Genomic DNA, 16,496 nt, shown 5'->3' with positions numbered 1-16,496 from the left:
ACAGAATTGAATCCCCAGAGACCTGGCAAGCAAGTTTCATACTGGAGTTCGGCCCATGTTTTGGAATCTACCTGTACCTGCTTTTTAAGATCATTGTTTATGAATATCACTTAAAACACTGTATCAACTCTCCCTCTCTCTGTGGCGGCCCATTTTACAGATGGGAATGGGTTATCAATTGGCACATACACCTAAACCCTTTGCAAGCCTTGAGCTAGGCAGTGTGCACTTCTCAATTGAGACATTCTTTTCAATTTATTTTTTAGTTTCATTTTGCATTCCAAACACAGTTCTCCCTTCCAACCTTCCTTCTGACCCCCTCACTCTCCCCCGCAAGCACACCTCCCATCAACTCCTCCCAATGTGTAAGAGCTCCCATGGGGAGTCAACAAAGTCCGGCATGCTAATTTGGGGAAGGACCAAGCCCCTGCATTGAATCTGAGCATGGCATCCCACCATAAGGAAAAGACTCCAAGAAGCTAGCTCATGCACCAGGGGATAGATCCTGGTCCTACTGCCATGCATCCCTCAGATATTCCAAGCTTCACCACTGTCTCCCACATATAGAGGGAGGCATTCCTGACATGAAATAAAATTAATCTAGTTTTCAAAGTTAAGATGTCACTGTTTGTGCTTAAAGGGTAGATGCCCAAGTGGCACAATAAATTGAAATAAACAAAAAGTTTAAACCCACGCAGAACCACGGAACCTTACCTCATCCTTTAGAGGAGGTGTTAGTGGCCACTAATGAGACAGGGAGGGGAAATGTTCTTGTTCCTTCCTAGGATGCTCTCTTCACCACAGGTAACTGCCTATGGCTCAGAATCAGAGAAACTCGCAGATCCTTTTTTTGCACAAACCAATCAAAACTCATAGATGCTTATCCATACACTTTTGTTTTTTCCTAAGCCTGTTGACACTAAGTCATCTGCTATAAAGGATTCTGCTTTGACAGATACATTATCCATTCATTCTTAGATTTCCACACTCAACACTTTTGTGGCATGATACACACTTCTAAACTACATATCAGAATGTCTTCATTTGCGGCTTCTTTGATGTAGCATCACTATCCTGTAACAATGTTACACTCCAAGCTACAGAAAGCAGTGAACAGAGCTAAGGGAAGGAAGGGTGGGGCTGTCAATGTAAATGTAAAACAGCAGCTCTTCTCCTTAAACTGGTTTTAAAACTACCACATGGTGAGAGCCTTGCATAGAATGGGACTAATCATCAAGGACCAGATTCTAGCAAATTCAAGAGGCCTGCTGCTATCCTCCTGTTAGCCCTGTTTACCTGTTGCTGGTTTTCAGCCTGTGAGTTGCCGTCCCTTTGGGGGTCTAATGACTTTTCCATAGGAGTTGCCTAAAGACCACCAAAAAACACAGATATTTGCATTATGGTTCATAACAGACACAAAATTACAGTTACGAAGTAGCAACAAAAATAATTTTATGTATGTGGAATCACCACAGCAGGAAAAGTTGTATTGAAGGGTTGCAGAATTAGGAAAACTGAGAAACACTGAACTATGTAAAAGTCTCTGGTAAAACATTACTTAAGTATCTGGATCTATGTGAAGGATGATATGTGTGGCTACTCTGATATATGCAACTTGGCTTGCTATATAAAGCTGCAAGAGAGCATGGTCCATGCTGTCATTGAGCAGGTTTGAAGTGACCTTTGCACTTAAGAACTGCACATTTATCCTCTGATCAGGTGCAATAACATTCAGTATTTGATGGGTCCAACTTTTGATCTTCAAGTGTGAAATTTCACAAATAATTCATTTTGTCATTTTTTTTAGCAAAAGTGATCACTGCATAACATTGCTATGTCCTTTAAAAATCCTTAGTTCATTTTTTTCAAAATATAAATATATCTTCTTCCTAAATCAGGGCGATAAACTGTTGATAACCAACATTTTAAAAACGCTGCTTGTTCCTTGTAGCATTACTCAAAACAATGGCCCTATTAAATACTGAGTATACAAAGACCCTTCATATTTAGCCACAGCATCTCTGTTCTAAGTGCAGGGAAACTTGATGTTTCCACACAAGTACTCGAAGCGCTCATTTGTGGTGTGTGGGGCATGCTTAGTCAGCTAATCACAGAACGCTGTCTGTACTGATAGGCTTGTTTCATTGAGACCTTCCCCCCATTGAGTTAGGCTCTTTTGCGAAGTTCTAGAAGAGGTTATCTTATACTGTGAGAACGAGATAAATGTTCATCACATGCATGATTAGATGAGAAAATCACTGGCAATATTAGCATCTATCAATAATAAATAAGATGTAAATATACTCACATCCATGAAGCTGCCTTATTTTTTTTCTACCATTTATTGATATTTGTTCACTCTGAAAATTCCAACCAGGTTCCCAACTACATCTGTCAGATACAGCAGTTTACCTCACTGTTCAAATGCTCTTTTCTTTTCTGAAATAGACAAAAAGGAACCCTCAAAAATTTAAAAATCTTCTCTTTTTTGTATTATTTTAGCTTTAATTGTGTGTGTCTGTGTATAGGGATGTGCACGTGATTACGCGTGTCTGAGGAGACCAGAAGAGGGTGTGGGATCCTCTAGAGATGGGGTCACAGGCAAGCGTGAGCCACCCCATGTGCATCCTCTGTGAGAGTAGTGTTCATGCCCTACTCAGCCCCTGCCGCAGTGCTCCACCAGTTCAGACTTAGCCAGTAGACGCAGAGCATGTAAATGAGGGTAGCGGTGTGTCTCGTGGGTGCAAATGCTTGCCTAGCATGTGTCCCTGACTTCATGATATCCTTTCCTACTCCTTCCCTCCCTCTCATCCAACGTATCTGCACATCATATCAACAAATCACAATTAAGGCATCTCTAGTCTTGTTTCTTTTATTTAGCATACTGCAGGGGGAAAGTCTGAAAAGACTAAATATAGAACCCAGGTTAGTGATACCCAAACTGATGTCTTTGAGAGGTGTGTGATATTTATTATTTCTTCTGGAAATAACATAGATAGATGTGTAGTACAGTGAATACCTATGCGGCAGAGCACACTTAGTGTATGAAGCATGGACATATGGATTTTCATTGCAAAATTCTTTCAGCTTTGCTCTGTGTTTTCAAAACATGTGTCTGAGAATAAAGTTTTATTAGAATATTTTAACTATAAGAAAGGTTAAGAGTAATTCTTTGTGGGGACTACTTCCTGAATATTAGTTTCTCAGTGTTCTGTGATCCTCAACTGCCTTCCTGCTTTTTACAACTGTTACCTTTGTGAATGTAAATTTTCCAAACCAAAAGGCTTATTTTAAGTAGGAAAACCATTTTTTACTAAGAATATTTTTTAAGATTCATTTATTTATTATGTATACAGCATTCTGCTAGCATGTGCACCTGCACACCAGAGGAAGGCGCCAGATCTCATTACAGATGTCTGTGAGCCACCATGTAGTTGTTGGGAATTGAACTCAGGACCTCTGGAAGAGCAGTCAGTGCTCTTAACCACTGAGCCATCTCTCCAGCCCTACTAAGGATATTTTAATGATGTCATCTAGTGTCTCCTCTTAACCTAGTCTATCAACTATCCTTATGCACTTCCAAGTGTCCATTCACCATCTAGTCTGTTGTTTTGTGAGCACACCACGAGTTCAAGTAAGTAACTACTTAGAGTGTTACACTGGACAGCTATTAAAAAAGGGTCATGTCATATTGGCACCAGCCTGATATTTTTTTCTTTGCTTCTCCTTGGAAAGGTTTGATTAACTATGTGGATATTGAGTAACCCTGCCCCACGTATTATACACATAATAATAATAGTAATAATAATAATAATAATAGGTGTAACATTTAATTTTGCTAAGTGTAACAACTTCCAAAGTCTTTTGAGCTCATTTCTGGATATTTTCATCAGTCTCATAGAGAAGTCATCAGAATGGCTCATCTGTAGATAACAGACGTAGGACTGAGCAGCAGCCAAAGGTTATACCCAAGGAGCTTTTCTTTGTTGTTGATGAGCAGCATCTTGGAAGTCTTTTTTCTGTTATGCCATGAGACATGCAAAGGAAAGAGTCAAAACTCTGAGCCACAGTGTTTGCTCTCTTTTCTCCTCAGTCGTCCACGGGTTTGCCTAGGAAGTTCTCTGTCCCTTTGTTTTCATCAGCATTCCTCACAGGTGACATTCCCTCCCAATTTTATTCTTGCATTATTTAAACTGGATAGAAGTGAAGTGATGCATCTGAGCACAGCCCTGTGTGAGAGCTGGGGAAAGGTGGCAGCAGCGCTGTTGTAAGGTAGGGTATCCGTAAGACATTCACCTGTGCTTTCTGCCAACAGGTGAGGCTTTGCACCTGGCTCGGGATTTTGGCTACACATGTGAAACGGAGTTTCCAGCCAAGGCAGTAGGAGAACATCTTGCCAGACAACATATGGAACAGAAAGAACAGACAGCACGGAAAAAGATGATCCTAGCGACCAAGTAAGTGCTGTAGGGATGTCTCTGTGGACCCCCATCCCCAGTGTTCCTGTTTCCTTTGACTGAAGATAGTCTAGAAAGCAAGAGTTCTCTAAAAATAAGGGGGCTCACACTCCAGAATATAAACAGATTCATCAAGACTCTCTACCATCCGTACCAAGACGGATGGGGCTAACAAGGAAATTCTCAGATATACAGAAATTAGGTCGACTATATGACTCCACAGCTAAAGGCACTTCCTGTCAAGGCTAACAAACCTGAGTTTAATCTCAACGGCTCCTATTATGAAAAAAGCAAAGAGAAAAAAGCAAACAGATTGCTGCAAGGTACCATCTGACGTCTGCTTGTGTGTCACGGTGTGTGCATGCACAAATACACACACACTTAAACACAGAGTGTAAAATATAATAAAAATTTTAAATATACATGAACTACAAAGTTCTTTCAGTGAGATATCCAATCACTGATTTGCTTCAGCAGATTGATCCGTATGACTCTTTGCTACTTTGATAAATAATAGATTTTATTGTATTTAACTATAATTTATAAAATACACAGTTACAGATAAATAGCATTGATTACCTGCAGTTACCCTCCTAAACCATCTTTATTTTTTCTGTTTGGTAATTGACCAAATATTTTGGTATAGTTTGCATAGTTGTTTAGGCAGAAAGAGAGAAACCAGACACATTTCGAACTAGACATGGTTCTTGCTTACTTGGTTGATAGAAAACACAAGAAAGTCTCATCACTAAATTAGAAATAAGTACACCTCTCATTTGATGGACGGTAAGCAAAGTCAGGAAAGTTAGTAATCTTCACTGCCATTACCTTAATAGCTATCACCAGTAGAAACACAGAACTTTAAATCCAGAAATCAGCCAAAAAAATGTTACCTCCTTAAGGACAATGACGCAAGTGATAAAGTTAGAACGCTGTGAGTCACTGAAGATCATCTTTGTTACATAATTCATAATATGACACTTTGTTTAGAGACAAAAGAGTCTTTCATATCTAAGCTTCAGAAACAAGATACTGAAATAAGAATGAAAGTCGCCAGCATGCTAATTCTGTAAGTGTCCTAGGCAGAAGGTGGTAATTAGCGCTGAATCCTGCAGAATTGTCATCTGTGTTTAAGTACCTCCACTGTCTGAGGTCAGCAAGTTAAGGGACAAGACTGAAAATTCAACTGGGAGCCCGGCTGCTGCTTCTGCTAGAGTGTGGTGTCCTGGGCTGCACACCAACAGAGTTCAAGCTTGCCGAGCTTTCATTTCCGTCTTCCGTGACCACATTGCTTATAGCTCCCAGAATAGTTAAGACAAACATAAGCCAGGCTTGTAAAACTCTAAATTAATGGATTCAGTGACCCAAATAGTCATCAGTGTTTAGTTGCTTAAAATTTGTTTCAATCTGAGAGAAAATTAAGACTTGATTTAAAGTCAGTCTAATCTTTTTTTTGGGGGGGGGGGACTGTAATGATGGACGGCTGCATAAGATTTCATGACATTTGTCAAAAAGGAAAACCTGGGGTATGAGGCTATATTTATGGTTTTTAGTTAGAAATCTAAAGCAAACGTAACAATGTTTCACTCTTATATAAGATAAAACCCTGGAGATGGTGGCAGAACAAAATGTCTTCAAATACATAGGTAAAGTTTCACTCAACTATTAAACTCAACTAGCATCAAACCTATCCAGTTTCACTTCAGAGAGAGGGGTCCCATTGAAACGAATAAAGAAAATTCTCAACAGCCCACTTGGCAAAAAAAAAAAAAAAACCAAGCAAAAAAAAAAAACAACAACAATAAAAAAATTGACTCTTACTCTTCATAGGAAAAATTACCTCTTGCCAAATTCAATAAAATTTCGCCATCAAACAACAAGAAACCACACTGAAACTTCATCCCAAGTGAATCGCACTTTAGAACACTTTGCCACTTTAAGACTTTTGTTACCTTTATTTGCGTGTGTGTGTGTGTGTGTGTGTGTGTATGTGTGTGTGTACACGCGCACATGTGTGTGCTCATGCTAGGGCATACAAGTGGAGGTGAGAAAACAACCTTCAGGGAGCTGGTTCTCATGCTCCCCCATGTCTCAGAGGTGCGCTTCTGAACCTCACCTGCTGAGACACCCGGCCAGCCCTCTTGTCACTACTTATAAATATTTGTTGCTGAAACAAATGTTTCAGAGCAGAGCTGTCACTGCCTTCATGAGCATTCAAGGTGATTTGACCTTTCTGTACTTGCTGTTGATGACAATCAAGGCCAAACCACTGTATTTCACAAAAGCCTAATGTGAAAACAAGCATACGTACAAAACTGTGTTTGCCCTTAAATATCAGGTGTTCTTGCCATACATGAAGAATGCTTTCAAGACATTTCTCCATGCTTATTGACTTTATTTTATAACTGCTATGTTAATTCACCGTATTAGATATTTTTTGTAATTTTCTGGCCTGGGAAGATGGCTCAGTGGGTAAAAAATCACTTGTCCCTCAGCGTAAGAACCTGAATTTGAACTCCCAGAAGTCACATAAAGCCAGTTATAACAGCATGGGTCTGTAAATGCAGAGCTCCTGTAGTGAGAGAGGAGGCAGAGACAGGATAATCCTAGGAGGACCACGAGTCAGCTGACCTTCTGCATGCAGGGGCAAAAACAACAGAGGTACTTTTGTAAAAATGTCAAAGGTGAAGTCTGACACTGGGGGTTTTCTCTGACCTCAAAACGTCCACCATGGCATGTGCACACCCACATACACACACTAAAATGCACACACAAGCACGCACACACGCACACACACTATACAAAAAAAGATTTTAAAACAGCATTTTCTTAAATGTTACATTTCTTTACAATTATGCCATCATTACAAGAGCTTAACTGTGAGTCATGATACCTAGCAAGGTTTCTGATTACACAGAGGCTAGAATTCATAGTAAGACAAGAAAAGCAGCAGAAAATTCTCTGTCAAATGCCAGCTGAAACTGGTGAACTTATTTTGGAGTGAGAGATTGTCTGCTTCAAACACTGAGGCATGACAGTAGTCAAAAGCAAATTATATTGCAATATTGGAGAAAAGAACTTTCAAAAGTTGACTTGAATTATGGCTTTGAATAACGCAAGTCTATAACTTTAGTTAAATTTGTCTACAGATGTGATGTACAAATTGTAAGATTTTAAAAGATGAACATTAATTTCAGTTCTCTCATATGAATTTTCTTTTATCCTGAGATTAACATGTAAAGATTCACTTTAAGAGTCAACGTGGATCCAGTGTCCGGAAACAGCTGTTTGCTGGAACCATTTTAGCATCATCCTGTGGTCTTCAGCACCAAAGTCACTGCATGGTGCCTATGGAACTTTAGACTGCTGACTGAAACATCCTCCCAATCCCCTTTAAAGGGGGGAACAGACTTTGAGACTTTGGTAGATAGTATCATGCACAACTAAATGTTCATTTCAAGAGTTCAAATTCAGTTTTGTGCTTTTCATTGTAGACAAATTTGTAAAGAATTCCAAGACCTCCTGAGCCAAGACAGATCCCCCCTGGGGTCCTCCAGACCCACTCCCATTCTAGACCTGGACATCCAGAGGCACTTAACACATTTCAGGTAAGATGAAATTTCATATCTGTTCAGATTTGGAGTGGTTAAACCACACCCACCCCTCCAGGGTTTTGTATTGGTATCGCAGTTCCAGTTAAAGATATACTCATATGATAAAACAAAGACTGCAGCAAAGCCGGGCGATGGTGGCGCACGCCTTTAATCCCAGCACTCGGGAGGCAGAGGCAGGCGGATCTCTGTGAGTTCGAGACCAGCCTGGTCTACAGAGCTAGTTCCAGGACAGGCTCCAAAACCACAGAGAAACCCTGTCTCGAAAAAAAAAAAAGACTGCAGCATACTTTACATTGGATAATATGCCAATGATATAAATGTATAGTTTAGATTCTAAGCCTTGGAAGTCTGAGAGCGAGGTGTGGGCAAATTCAGTACCTGGTGAGAACTCTCTCTCTTCAGACCCTTTAGCGGCTGTACTGTGTGATGAAAGGGGCCAACAACTTCCCAGGAGACCCTTCTTAAGAGCAGAAATCCAATCTTCTGTGACTTAATCACCTCCCGGGCTCTTCATCTTAGTATTGTATTGAGGTTTAGTTTCAATACATCAATTTGAGGAGACACAGACACAAACATTCATGCCACAACAGTGACAGCTTGAATTAAAAACAAAATGACTGATTGAAGCATGTTAGAACAGAATATTTCATATCTTTTTGTATTTTTCAAGAAACGATGACTTCATGAAAATTAATATTTTTAGATCAAAGAATGCTAAGAAGTTTTGGACCAGGATTCTGAAATCTTTTAAATGATTACTTATGATGTAATGGTAACTTGTTGAACAGACATGACGAAAGTTCACTAAATATCATTAACAATTTTAGGAGTATGTTAATAATTTCTACATACTTAGAAAGTAGAGATGGCTCTTAAACACGGGATCCTCAAATGCATTATTAACTGCACATTTTACGTTCAATTTCTGAAATACTTTGAAAATAAATAGAATTTTTTTCTGGCAAATTTACTCTATAGATGTAGTAGGAACAAGAAAATGGTCACTGCTTAGTGCTTTCCCATTTCAAACTCTAGAATTATAGTGCTATGCAATATTTCTCCTTCATAGAAAATATTTCATTTTCCTTGAGTTATCATTTGATGAAAAATATAAGCAATATTAATAAAAGATTGATTCACAAGCTATGGTGGTGACCACACATGTAATCCCAGTACTTGGTACACTGAGGCAGCGAGTATTAGGAGTTCAAGGACAGTTCATGGTCCACTAAAGAGACCCCATGCAAAAATGAACAAACAAAATATAATAATCATTAGAATTAAAATGTTTCCAATACCTGCTTAAGTTCTTTTCTGAGGTTGAGAACAGTTTATTAGATTTTAAGAAGAAAATTCCAGGATGGCCAACCTGTGAGTTATTTTAAAATATTTTTATTTCTTTTGTCTCTTTCATTGAAAATATATTTTTTCTTATTATATATCCTGATTATGATTTCCCTCCACCAACTCCTCCCAGATCCTTACCACTTCTCCAGGTATCCAAATCCATGTCCTTTCTCTCTCATTAGAAGACAACCAGTCTTATAAAAATAATTAATAGTATAATAAGTAAAAACAAAGCAGAGTAGGAAATACAATGAAACAGAAAGCTTTTTAAGATTATAAGGCTGTGGAAGATGATACACAATTATCTACATAATAGGTGCTGAAATAATGTTGGCTGCGAAAACAGTATTTTAAATGCAGTTATCTGTCTTAACATATCACAAATATACACAAGATTCAGTAAACATAATCTTTCCAGATTCTGAAAAGTGAAATGAAATTTTTGCCCTGGCAATGCTGAAACATATGTGGGCAGCCCGTACTTGGCAGTTGTGTTGAACTTGTCCATATTGGGTTTCATGCTCTAAGTTGATGAGCACGGACTGACCCGGTCTCTTCCTCAAGAGGGCACCAGATCTCATTACAGATTGCTGTGAGCCACCATGTGTTTGCTGGGAATTAAACTCGGGACCTTTGGAAACACAGGCAGTGCTCTTAACTGTTGAGCTACTTAGAATTTATTTTTCAAAATTACACCTGACATCGAATACATTCTTTTTAGAATTTTACCTGCCCCTCAGTGGAGATAGTATGAACAGGTGTAATGAAATGAGGGGAAAAAATCAAATGCCTAGGTACTTCAGAGTACAAGGTTTTGCAATCAAGAGAGTCATTTTTAAACCTACGTCTCTTTAGGTGTGAAGTCAGTTGCATGGGGGTGACTTTCAAACCTTGATTTGGGTTCTCATAGATCCTCTGTACTATGTGTGGCAATGAGATAATGAACATAAATTTAGCACTTAGTAAATGGTGTGTGGCTTGTTTCCACCAATCATGCCAGTTTAAGAGGGACTGACACCCCAGGATTGTCTTCACAGTTGTGTTTATGTACACATTCAAGAGATTTGGAACTTTTTACAGGTATTAGATTCAGAAGTTAATAGTTTTTTCTTTAAATCCAAATTGGGGTCTAAAAGAAACTTATAAAGTTACACATTTACTATTAAGATACAGAGAATCAAGAGCCTCCACCATAAAAAAATGAGAAGCTTATTTCTACTTAGGCATGCTGATGTCTTCAACTGATGGTGACCTCACTCTTCCGGCTCAGAGTGAAATCAGCTTTGACTTGAATATTAGCTTCTGTTAGAAATAAATAGGTAGAAGAGTTGCATATTCAGTACAGGCATGACTGGCTTGCTAATGTGTTGACACTTGTGCAAGCTATAAACCTAAATGTCACAAAATCTGTGTGTGTGTGTGTTTGTGTGTCTGTGTAAGTGTTATATGTGTAAATGTGCATGAGGAGGCACCAGGGGAGGCTGTCTAGACTCCTGCTTTATCACACTATACATCTTTTCCTTGATATCGGGTCCTTCAATGAACCCGAAGCCTGCTCCTTTGGAGCTAGCCTGGCTGCCTAGCAAGTCAAAGAAATCCTCCGGTCTCTATCTCCCACAGTGCTGTGGACTACAGGTCCTGGCCCAGACATATCTTTTTATGTGGGTGCTGGGAATCAAACTTAGATTCTTAGTCTTCAACAGCAAGCAGACAGTCTTTGCCTGTGGGCCATTTCCTTAGCCCACAAAATTCTTTAGATAAAACTTCAATTTATTTATAAAATAACAAGTGAGTAGCTCTCCTATGGACTTTTTTTTTTTTTTTACCTTCCTTCTTAGAATATGGTAACAGGGTAGTGTTTGCCAGGGAACTAAGGAACTAAATATCCATGCTGTAGTTGTGGCTCACACCTCTAATCCCAGCTCTCCAGAGACAGAGGCAGGCAGATCTCTGAATCTGAGGCCACTCTGTTCTACAGAGCGAGTTCCAGGACAATTAAAGCTACACAAAAATAGCCCTGTCTCAAAAGAACTAAATAGGATAGCTGGCTGCTTCTACTCTCAGGAAAAATGAGATTATAGCTGAGATATAGAAATCACAAAATAAGTGGCTTTGGATTCTCAGTCACAATTTGAAACATAACACTATACATTTAGTACAGAAGGTGGTGGTACATACCTTTGATCCCAGCACTTGAGAGGCAAAGGCAGGTGGATCTCTGTGAGTTTGAGTCTAGCCCGGTTAACAGAGGGAGTTCCAGGAAAGCCAGGGCTACACAGAGAAACCCAGTCTCATAAAAATAAACTAAAACAAACAAACAAACAAACAAAAATCCAATTATATGTTTAAATGTCCTAACTCCATACTTAATAACAATAAATGTACAATAATAGTTTTAAGAATAATTAATAAATACAGCAATTAATAGTGATTTTGCAATAGCAGCATCTCTAAAATTTTGATATCTAAGTTGTGATTTCTTGCTTATTTTGCTTTTTAAACATTTACCAGAATTTTCATTTATTTTTTCTCACATTCCAGATTGTTTATTGTATAAAGCTCACTGGTTTCTTAGGATTCTGGAAGTCACTGGGGTTAGAATTTATTTTATAGCAAGTCTCCTAAAGTCTATCTTTTCTAAATTATACTAAAAATATAAAATTTACATCTTTTTCCTTTTTCAGTAGGATCTAGCTCTAGAGATAAGCATATTTACATTGTTGTTTAAACACGCTTCTAGAATTTGTGTTTTACAAAACTAATACATTGTATCTATTTATCAACTCCACCTTTCCCTCCGTTTCTGGCCCCTGGAAGGTGCTCTTCTACTTTTGATTTCTGTGACTCTGATTGTAACTAAGCAGATTATACAATAGGTGTTGTTTGCAACTTGTTATTTAATCAGGTACAACTTACTTCAGGTGCATTAATGTTGCTGAATATGCCATAATTCCCTTCCCTTTAAGGCCATATAATTTTTCAATATGAGTGTAAATCCTACATCTGTTCTATCCATTACCTACTGATAGAAACGTGAGGAGTAAAGTTTCACAAAGCTTTGCATTTCTCAACATCCTCCCCAACACTTCCTGTTGACTTAAAAAAAACATAGTAAACATCCCCTTTCACGGCACATTTAACTTGCATCTTCCTAATGACCAATGACTTCGAACATCTTTTCTAAAATTTGTTAGCTATTTGTTACAGACTTGTAGTCAATCGTCTCAGGTTCCCATTAGATTATTTGATTCCATGCTGACCTGCGGTACTACATTGTTTATCTTTACAATAACCTTTTATATATCAAATACTAGATACCCAATTTGCAAATTCTTAGCTTCCTAAGGTCACCTTTTTACTCCACTGCACGTGGGTCCTTGAAGCAAAATTTTTAAATGGAGACTTTTTTTTGTATTATTACAATGATTGTCTGTGCCTTCTGTGTTATGTCAGAGAATGCTTGCTAAATCCAATGTCTTGAAGCCATCTCCTATGATGTCTTCTAAGAGTTTCACAGTTTTAGATCTTATGTGTAGGTCTTTGATCCATTTTGTATTAATTTCTGTGAGTAGCTTATAGTGCGCTGCAGCTTCGTTCTTTCCCATGTCAAAATTATATCATTTTAAACACAGCTGTCATTTTTAGGTAAAACCCAGATTGAAGGCTCCTGATGAAGCTTCAGTGGGATTTAAATGTACCCACTATTTCATTTTGCCTGTATTTTTAAAGGCAACAATAACATATTTTAACAAGAGATTAGTCAATGTAGGCTCACTGACCAGACGTGGAAAGACTATATGGTTTATGGTCCTTAAAGTTGGCCTCATAGAAAAACTGCCAAGCATTAGAGTCTATACGTCAAGAAATGGAATTCTGGGATTTATGTTATTTTCAAAATCTGATAGCAAAAGTTTGGAGAAACATAGTCCTTAGATGTGCCTAGGATTTCGGCAATGAAAAAAAAAATTAATCCTTTGAAAGAGATATAATTCTGATGCATTATAAAGCTTTTTGTATTATATTATATTATATTTATTATGCATGTATGTACACACGTTACGGCCTGCAGAGAGGTCAGAAGACAGGTTACAGCAGTCAGTTCTATCCTTCTATCATTTAGCTCCTCAGAATGGAAAGCAGGCTGGACAGCGAGTTCTTCACCTGTCAAACCGCCTATCTGGCCCACAAATTCATTGTTCAGAAGAGCCAGTAAAAACGGTGTGGATTTGTGACTTGGATAGTAGCATATTTAAAGGTTTCTGCATATATGATTTTGCTGATAGTCTGGGTAAAATGCAATAGACAAGAGTAACTCTTTTGTTGCTTTTTGCTGAAAGTGGCAATTGTGATGCAAATGGACTCAAGAGAAAAAGCATTGCAGTTAACACAGACAAGTTGCTGAGTCTGATTCTCTACTATTCTTAGTACTGGCTAGGAGAGGAGTAGAGAAAGAGCAAGACTGGATAGGCATAGAGGATCTGTCATTAGTAACATCCGTCTACATTACTATTTTGTTTAATCAAATTCATAGCACAGATTATTAATTGACCTTATACCTTACTGGATTTTCAACTCTTGAGAGCTCTGGCTTCCTCTCCGGAGACTGAATGTATCCAGACAAAGATAGAGAGCGATCTGGCCCTGTAAAAAAGAAATAGCTATCTCTAGTTTTTATAGCAGATGACATATCATTGTACTCCGGAAAGCTGTGACAATAGCAGCGACCGCTCTGAGGACTCAGCCTTCGGAGACACTTGTTTCCATCAAAATGACAGGAGGCAGGTTTATTTATCATTTATCACTTCCCAAGTCCCACCAGCAGTGAGACCTGTCATAGGACACAGCAGACACCACAACGCCTTCCGGAAAGGGAAGCAATTTGACTGATATCTGCAGACTAACTCCCATGGACTCCGTGTCTCCAGACCTGGTGATGTCAATTAGTGCGAGATGGCATCAGGCTTCCAGGAGAGGGCAGACAACTCAAGTCAAAACCACAGCCTGAATTTTCTGAACTCATGGTCCAAAGAAACTGTAACACTCTCTCCATTCTTCCTGTCTCATATTCTCATAGTCTCCTTGAGTATGAGGTCACAGGGGCAAGTGTGTTCATATAAATGAGACGTTTGAACAGTACTAATGATCAAGTCCGAGAGGACAGTCTATCAGAAACATGAGGAAGATTCTTCCTCAGCACTGACCTTGTCTAACAGAAATGTTAGTCAGCTCTTCTGCTTCACCGTGCCAGCGGAGAGCAATGGAAGGATGAGTGACAGGCACATTCTTCAGGAACTTCTAAATTAATGGAAACGAGTAATAATTCATATAGAGTTGGCTATGGTTGCTCTAATCTGTAATCCCAGTGGTTAAGAGGCAGATGCAGGAGGACTGGCATGTGATCAAGGCCAGCCTAGGGTAGATAGTGAATATCAGGTGAGCCAGGGCTACGGGTCTTACTAAGACACTGTCTCAAAATAGAAATCAATCAAAACAAAAACCTATAAAGAAAAGAATGAACACAGTATTGATAATTACATGAGGCCAAAAGACATGTGTCTTCTATCTAACCTGTGTCAAATGTTACTATGATTATACTTCACTTGGGTCTTGGATATGTCTTACATGGGTTCGCCTCCCAGGGTCATGAGCTGTGGAAAGGAAGTGATAGACATGCTTAATTCTCCATTATAAATCAAAGCATCTGCTGACACCTCTCTGTCTTCAGAAATGGACTCCTGCACCATTCCCGTTATGCTTCTGAACTAGAAAATATAGAGACGTGCTTGCGGGTGATTATGGCTTCCTGGTTGGGTCTCTATGTCAGAAGCCCCCTCCGTTTCCGACTCTTCTTCAGCATTCACATCTTTTCCACAGCTTTGCTGTCAAGCTGTCACCCATTGCAGGCTTGAAAACTTTAATGACAGCCTGCTCTTTCTACATCTAACAAGTCTATTAGAAACATCTTCCTCCCATTGATAGGATTCTCTCTTTAATATCTGTCTCCTGGAGGGCTTCACACCGTCAATTTCATCCTGTTTCCGGTTTGTACAAACAGCTAAGTCTTCATGTCCCAAGATTCTGCTCCTGGTGTCATTCACTCCCATTCCCTTTGGTTTTCCGTGTCAGACGGGCATCCCAGGCAATGGCACTGGCATGTTCTAAGTGCTCCGCTCTTGACAACATATACAGACAACAGTCACAGCCCTGTTGTGAGCATCTTCACTTTCATCCTCGAAGCCTTTAGTGCGAACATTTTATTCTTGCTGTTTTTACGTTTTCTTGTGATAGGACAATGGAGAATTTGTTTAACTCCTCAATCTAGGACCAAGAAAGCATAAAGTATACAGCTAATTTTAGCAGACAAGAAACAAAATTCTCAAACTTTCTTCAGAGAGTTCTTGGGCCCTCAAGAGGGCTTAGTGGAGAAGAGGACTTGCCACCAAGCCTAAAGAACTATATTCTATTGCCAGCACCACATGATGGAGGGACCTGATGCCACAAAATTGTTTTCTGACATTCACACATGAGCTGCCGCTGTCAAGTATGTATGTGCAGAAAATATATTCAATTACATGTGTGGGGAAATTTTTCTTCTAGTCAATGCAATTATTTTTAAACAGTACTAGGAATCATCAGTCTGAATTGGGAAGAAAAAGAATCCTGTTTTCCACATTAACTTCTATATATGGATTGACATTTAATTTTAACTTCAACCGTAAAATGAGGATCACGGCCAAGTGCAAAGAGAAGCTCATAAGGAGTGAGGTCTGCGCTTGTGTCACCGTTACAAGGACTTTTACCATCAAAAATGTGAGCTTAAACTTAAACCAGGCAAAGGCTTTAGCTTAGTTAGTACCGCAGAGCTGCCATGACGGCCTTCTTTTATTAATCTCCGTTAAATTATTTACGTTTCTTAAAATGAAGAAGGAAATTAAGAGGCTGAGATGGTCTCAGAAGTGTCGCCTTGCAGTGGCAGCGGGACATTCATCTCCTAACCTGATAGACCCCCTTGGAAGTTACCTTCAAAGTGAGTTTTCAGAGTTCCAGTCTCACAGGAAGGTCCTTGGAAGTGTTTGTT

The 16,496-nt window shown here is 39.1% G+C and overlaps 1 protein-coding gene across 2 annotated transcripts in view; it reads left to right on the top strand.

Annotated features, from left to right (window-relative positions):
* Positions 1-16,496, top strand: part of Tfap2d (transcription factor AP-2 delta) — a 53,787-nt gene that overhangs the window by 26,558 nt on the left and 10,733 nt on the right. For both annotated transcript variants that reach the window (XM_075978905.1, XM_075978904.1), the window contains 2 exons: positions 4,316-4,457; positions 7,952-8,065. In XM_075978905.1, coding sequence (XP_075835020.1) covers positions 4,316-4,457; positions 7,952-8,065 — 256 coding nt within the window. The remainder of the gene's footprint in view (positions 1-4,315; positions 4,458-7,951; positions 8,066-16,496) is intronic.

This window comes from Microtus pennsylvanicus, chromosome 7 (assembly GCF_037038515.1).
Source record: "Microtus pennsylvanicus isolate mMicPen1 chromosome 7, mMicPen1.hap1, whole genome shotgun sequence".
NCBI lineage: Eukaryota > Metazoa > Chordata > Mammalia > Rodentia > Cricetidae > Microtus > Microtus pennsylvanicus.
Note: the sequence above shows the minus strand (reverse complement) of the source record. Positions and strands in the feature narration are given on the sequence as shown.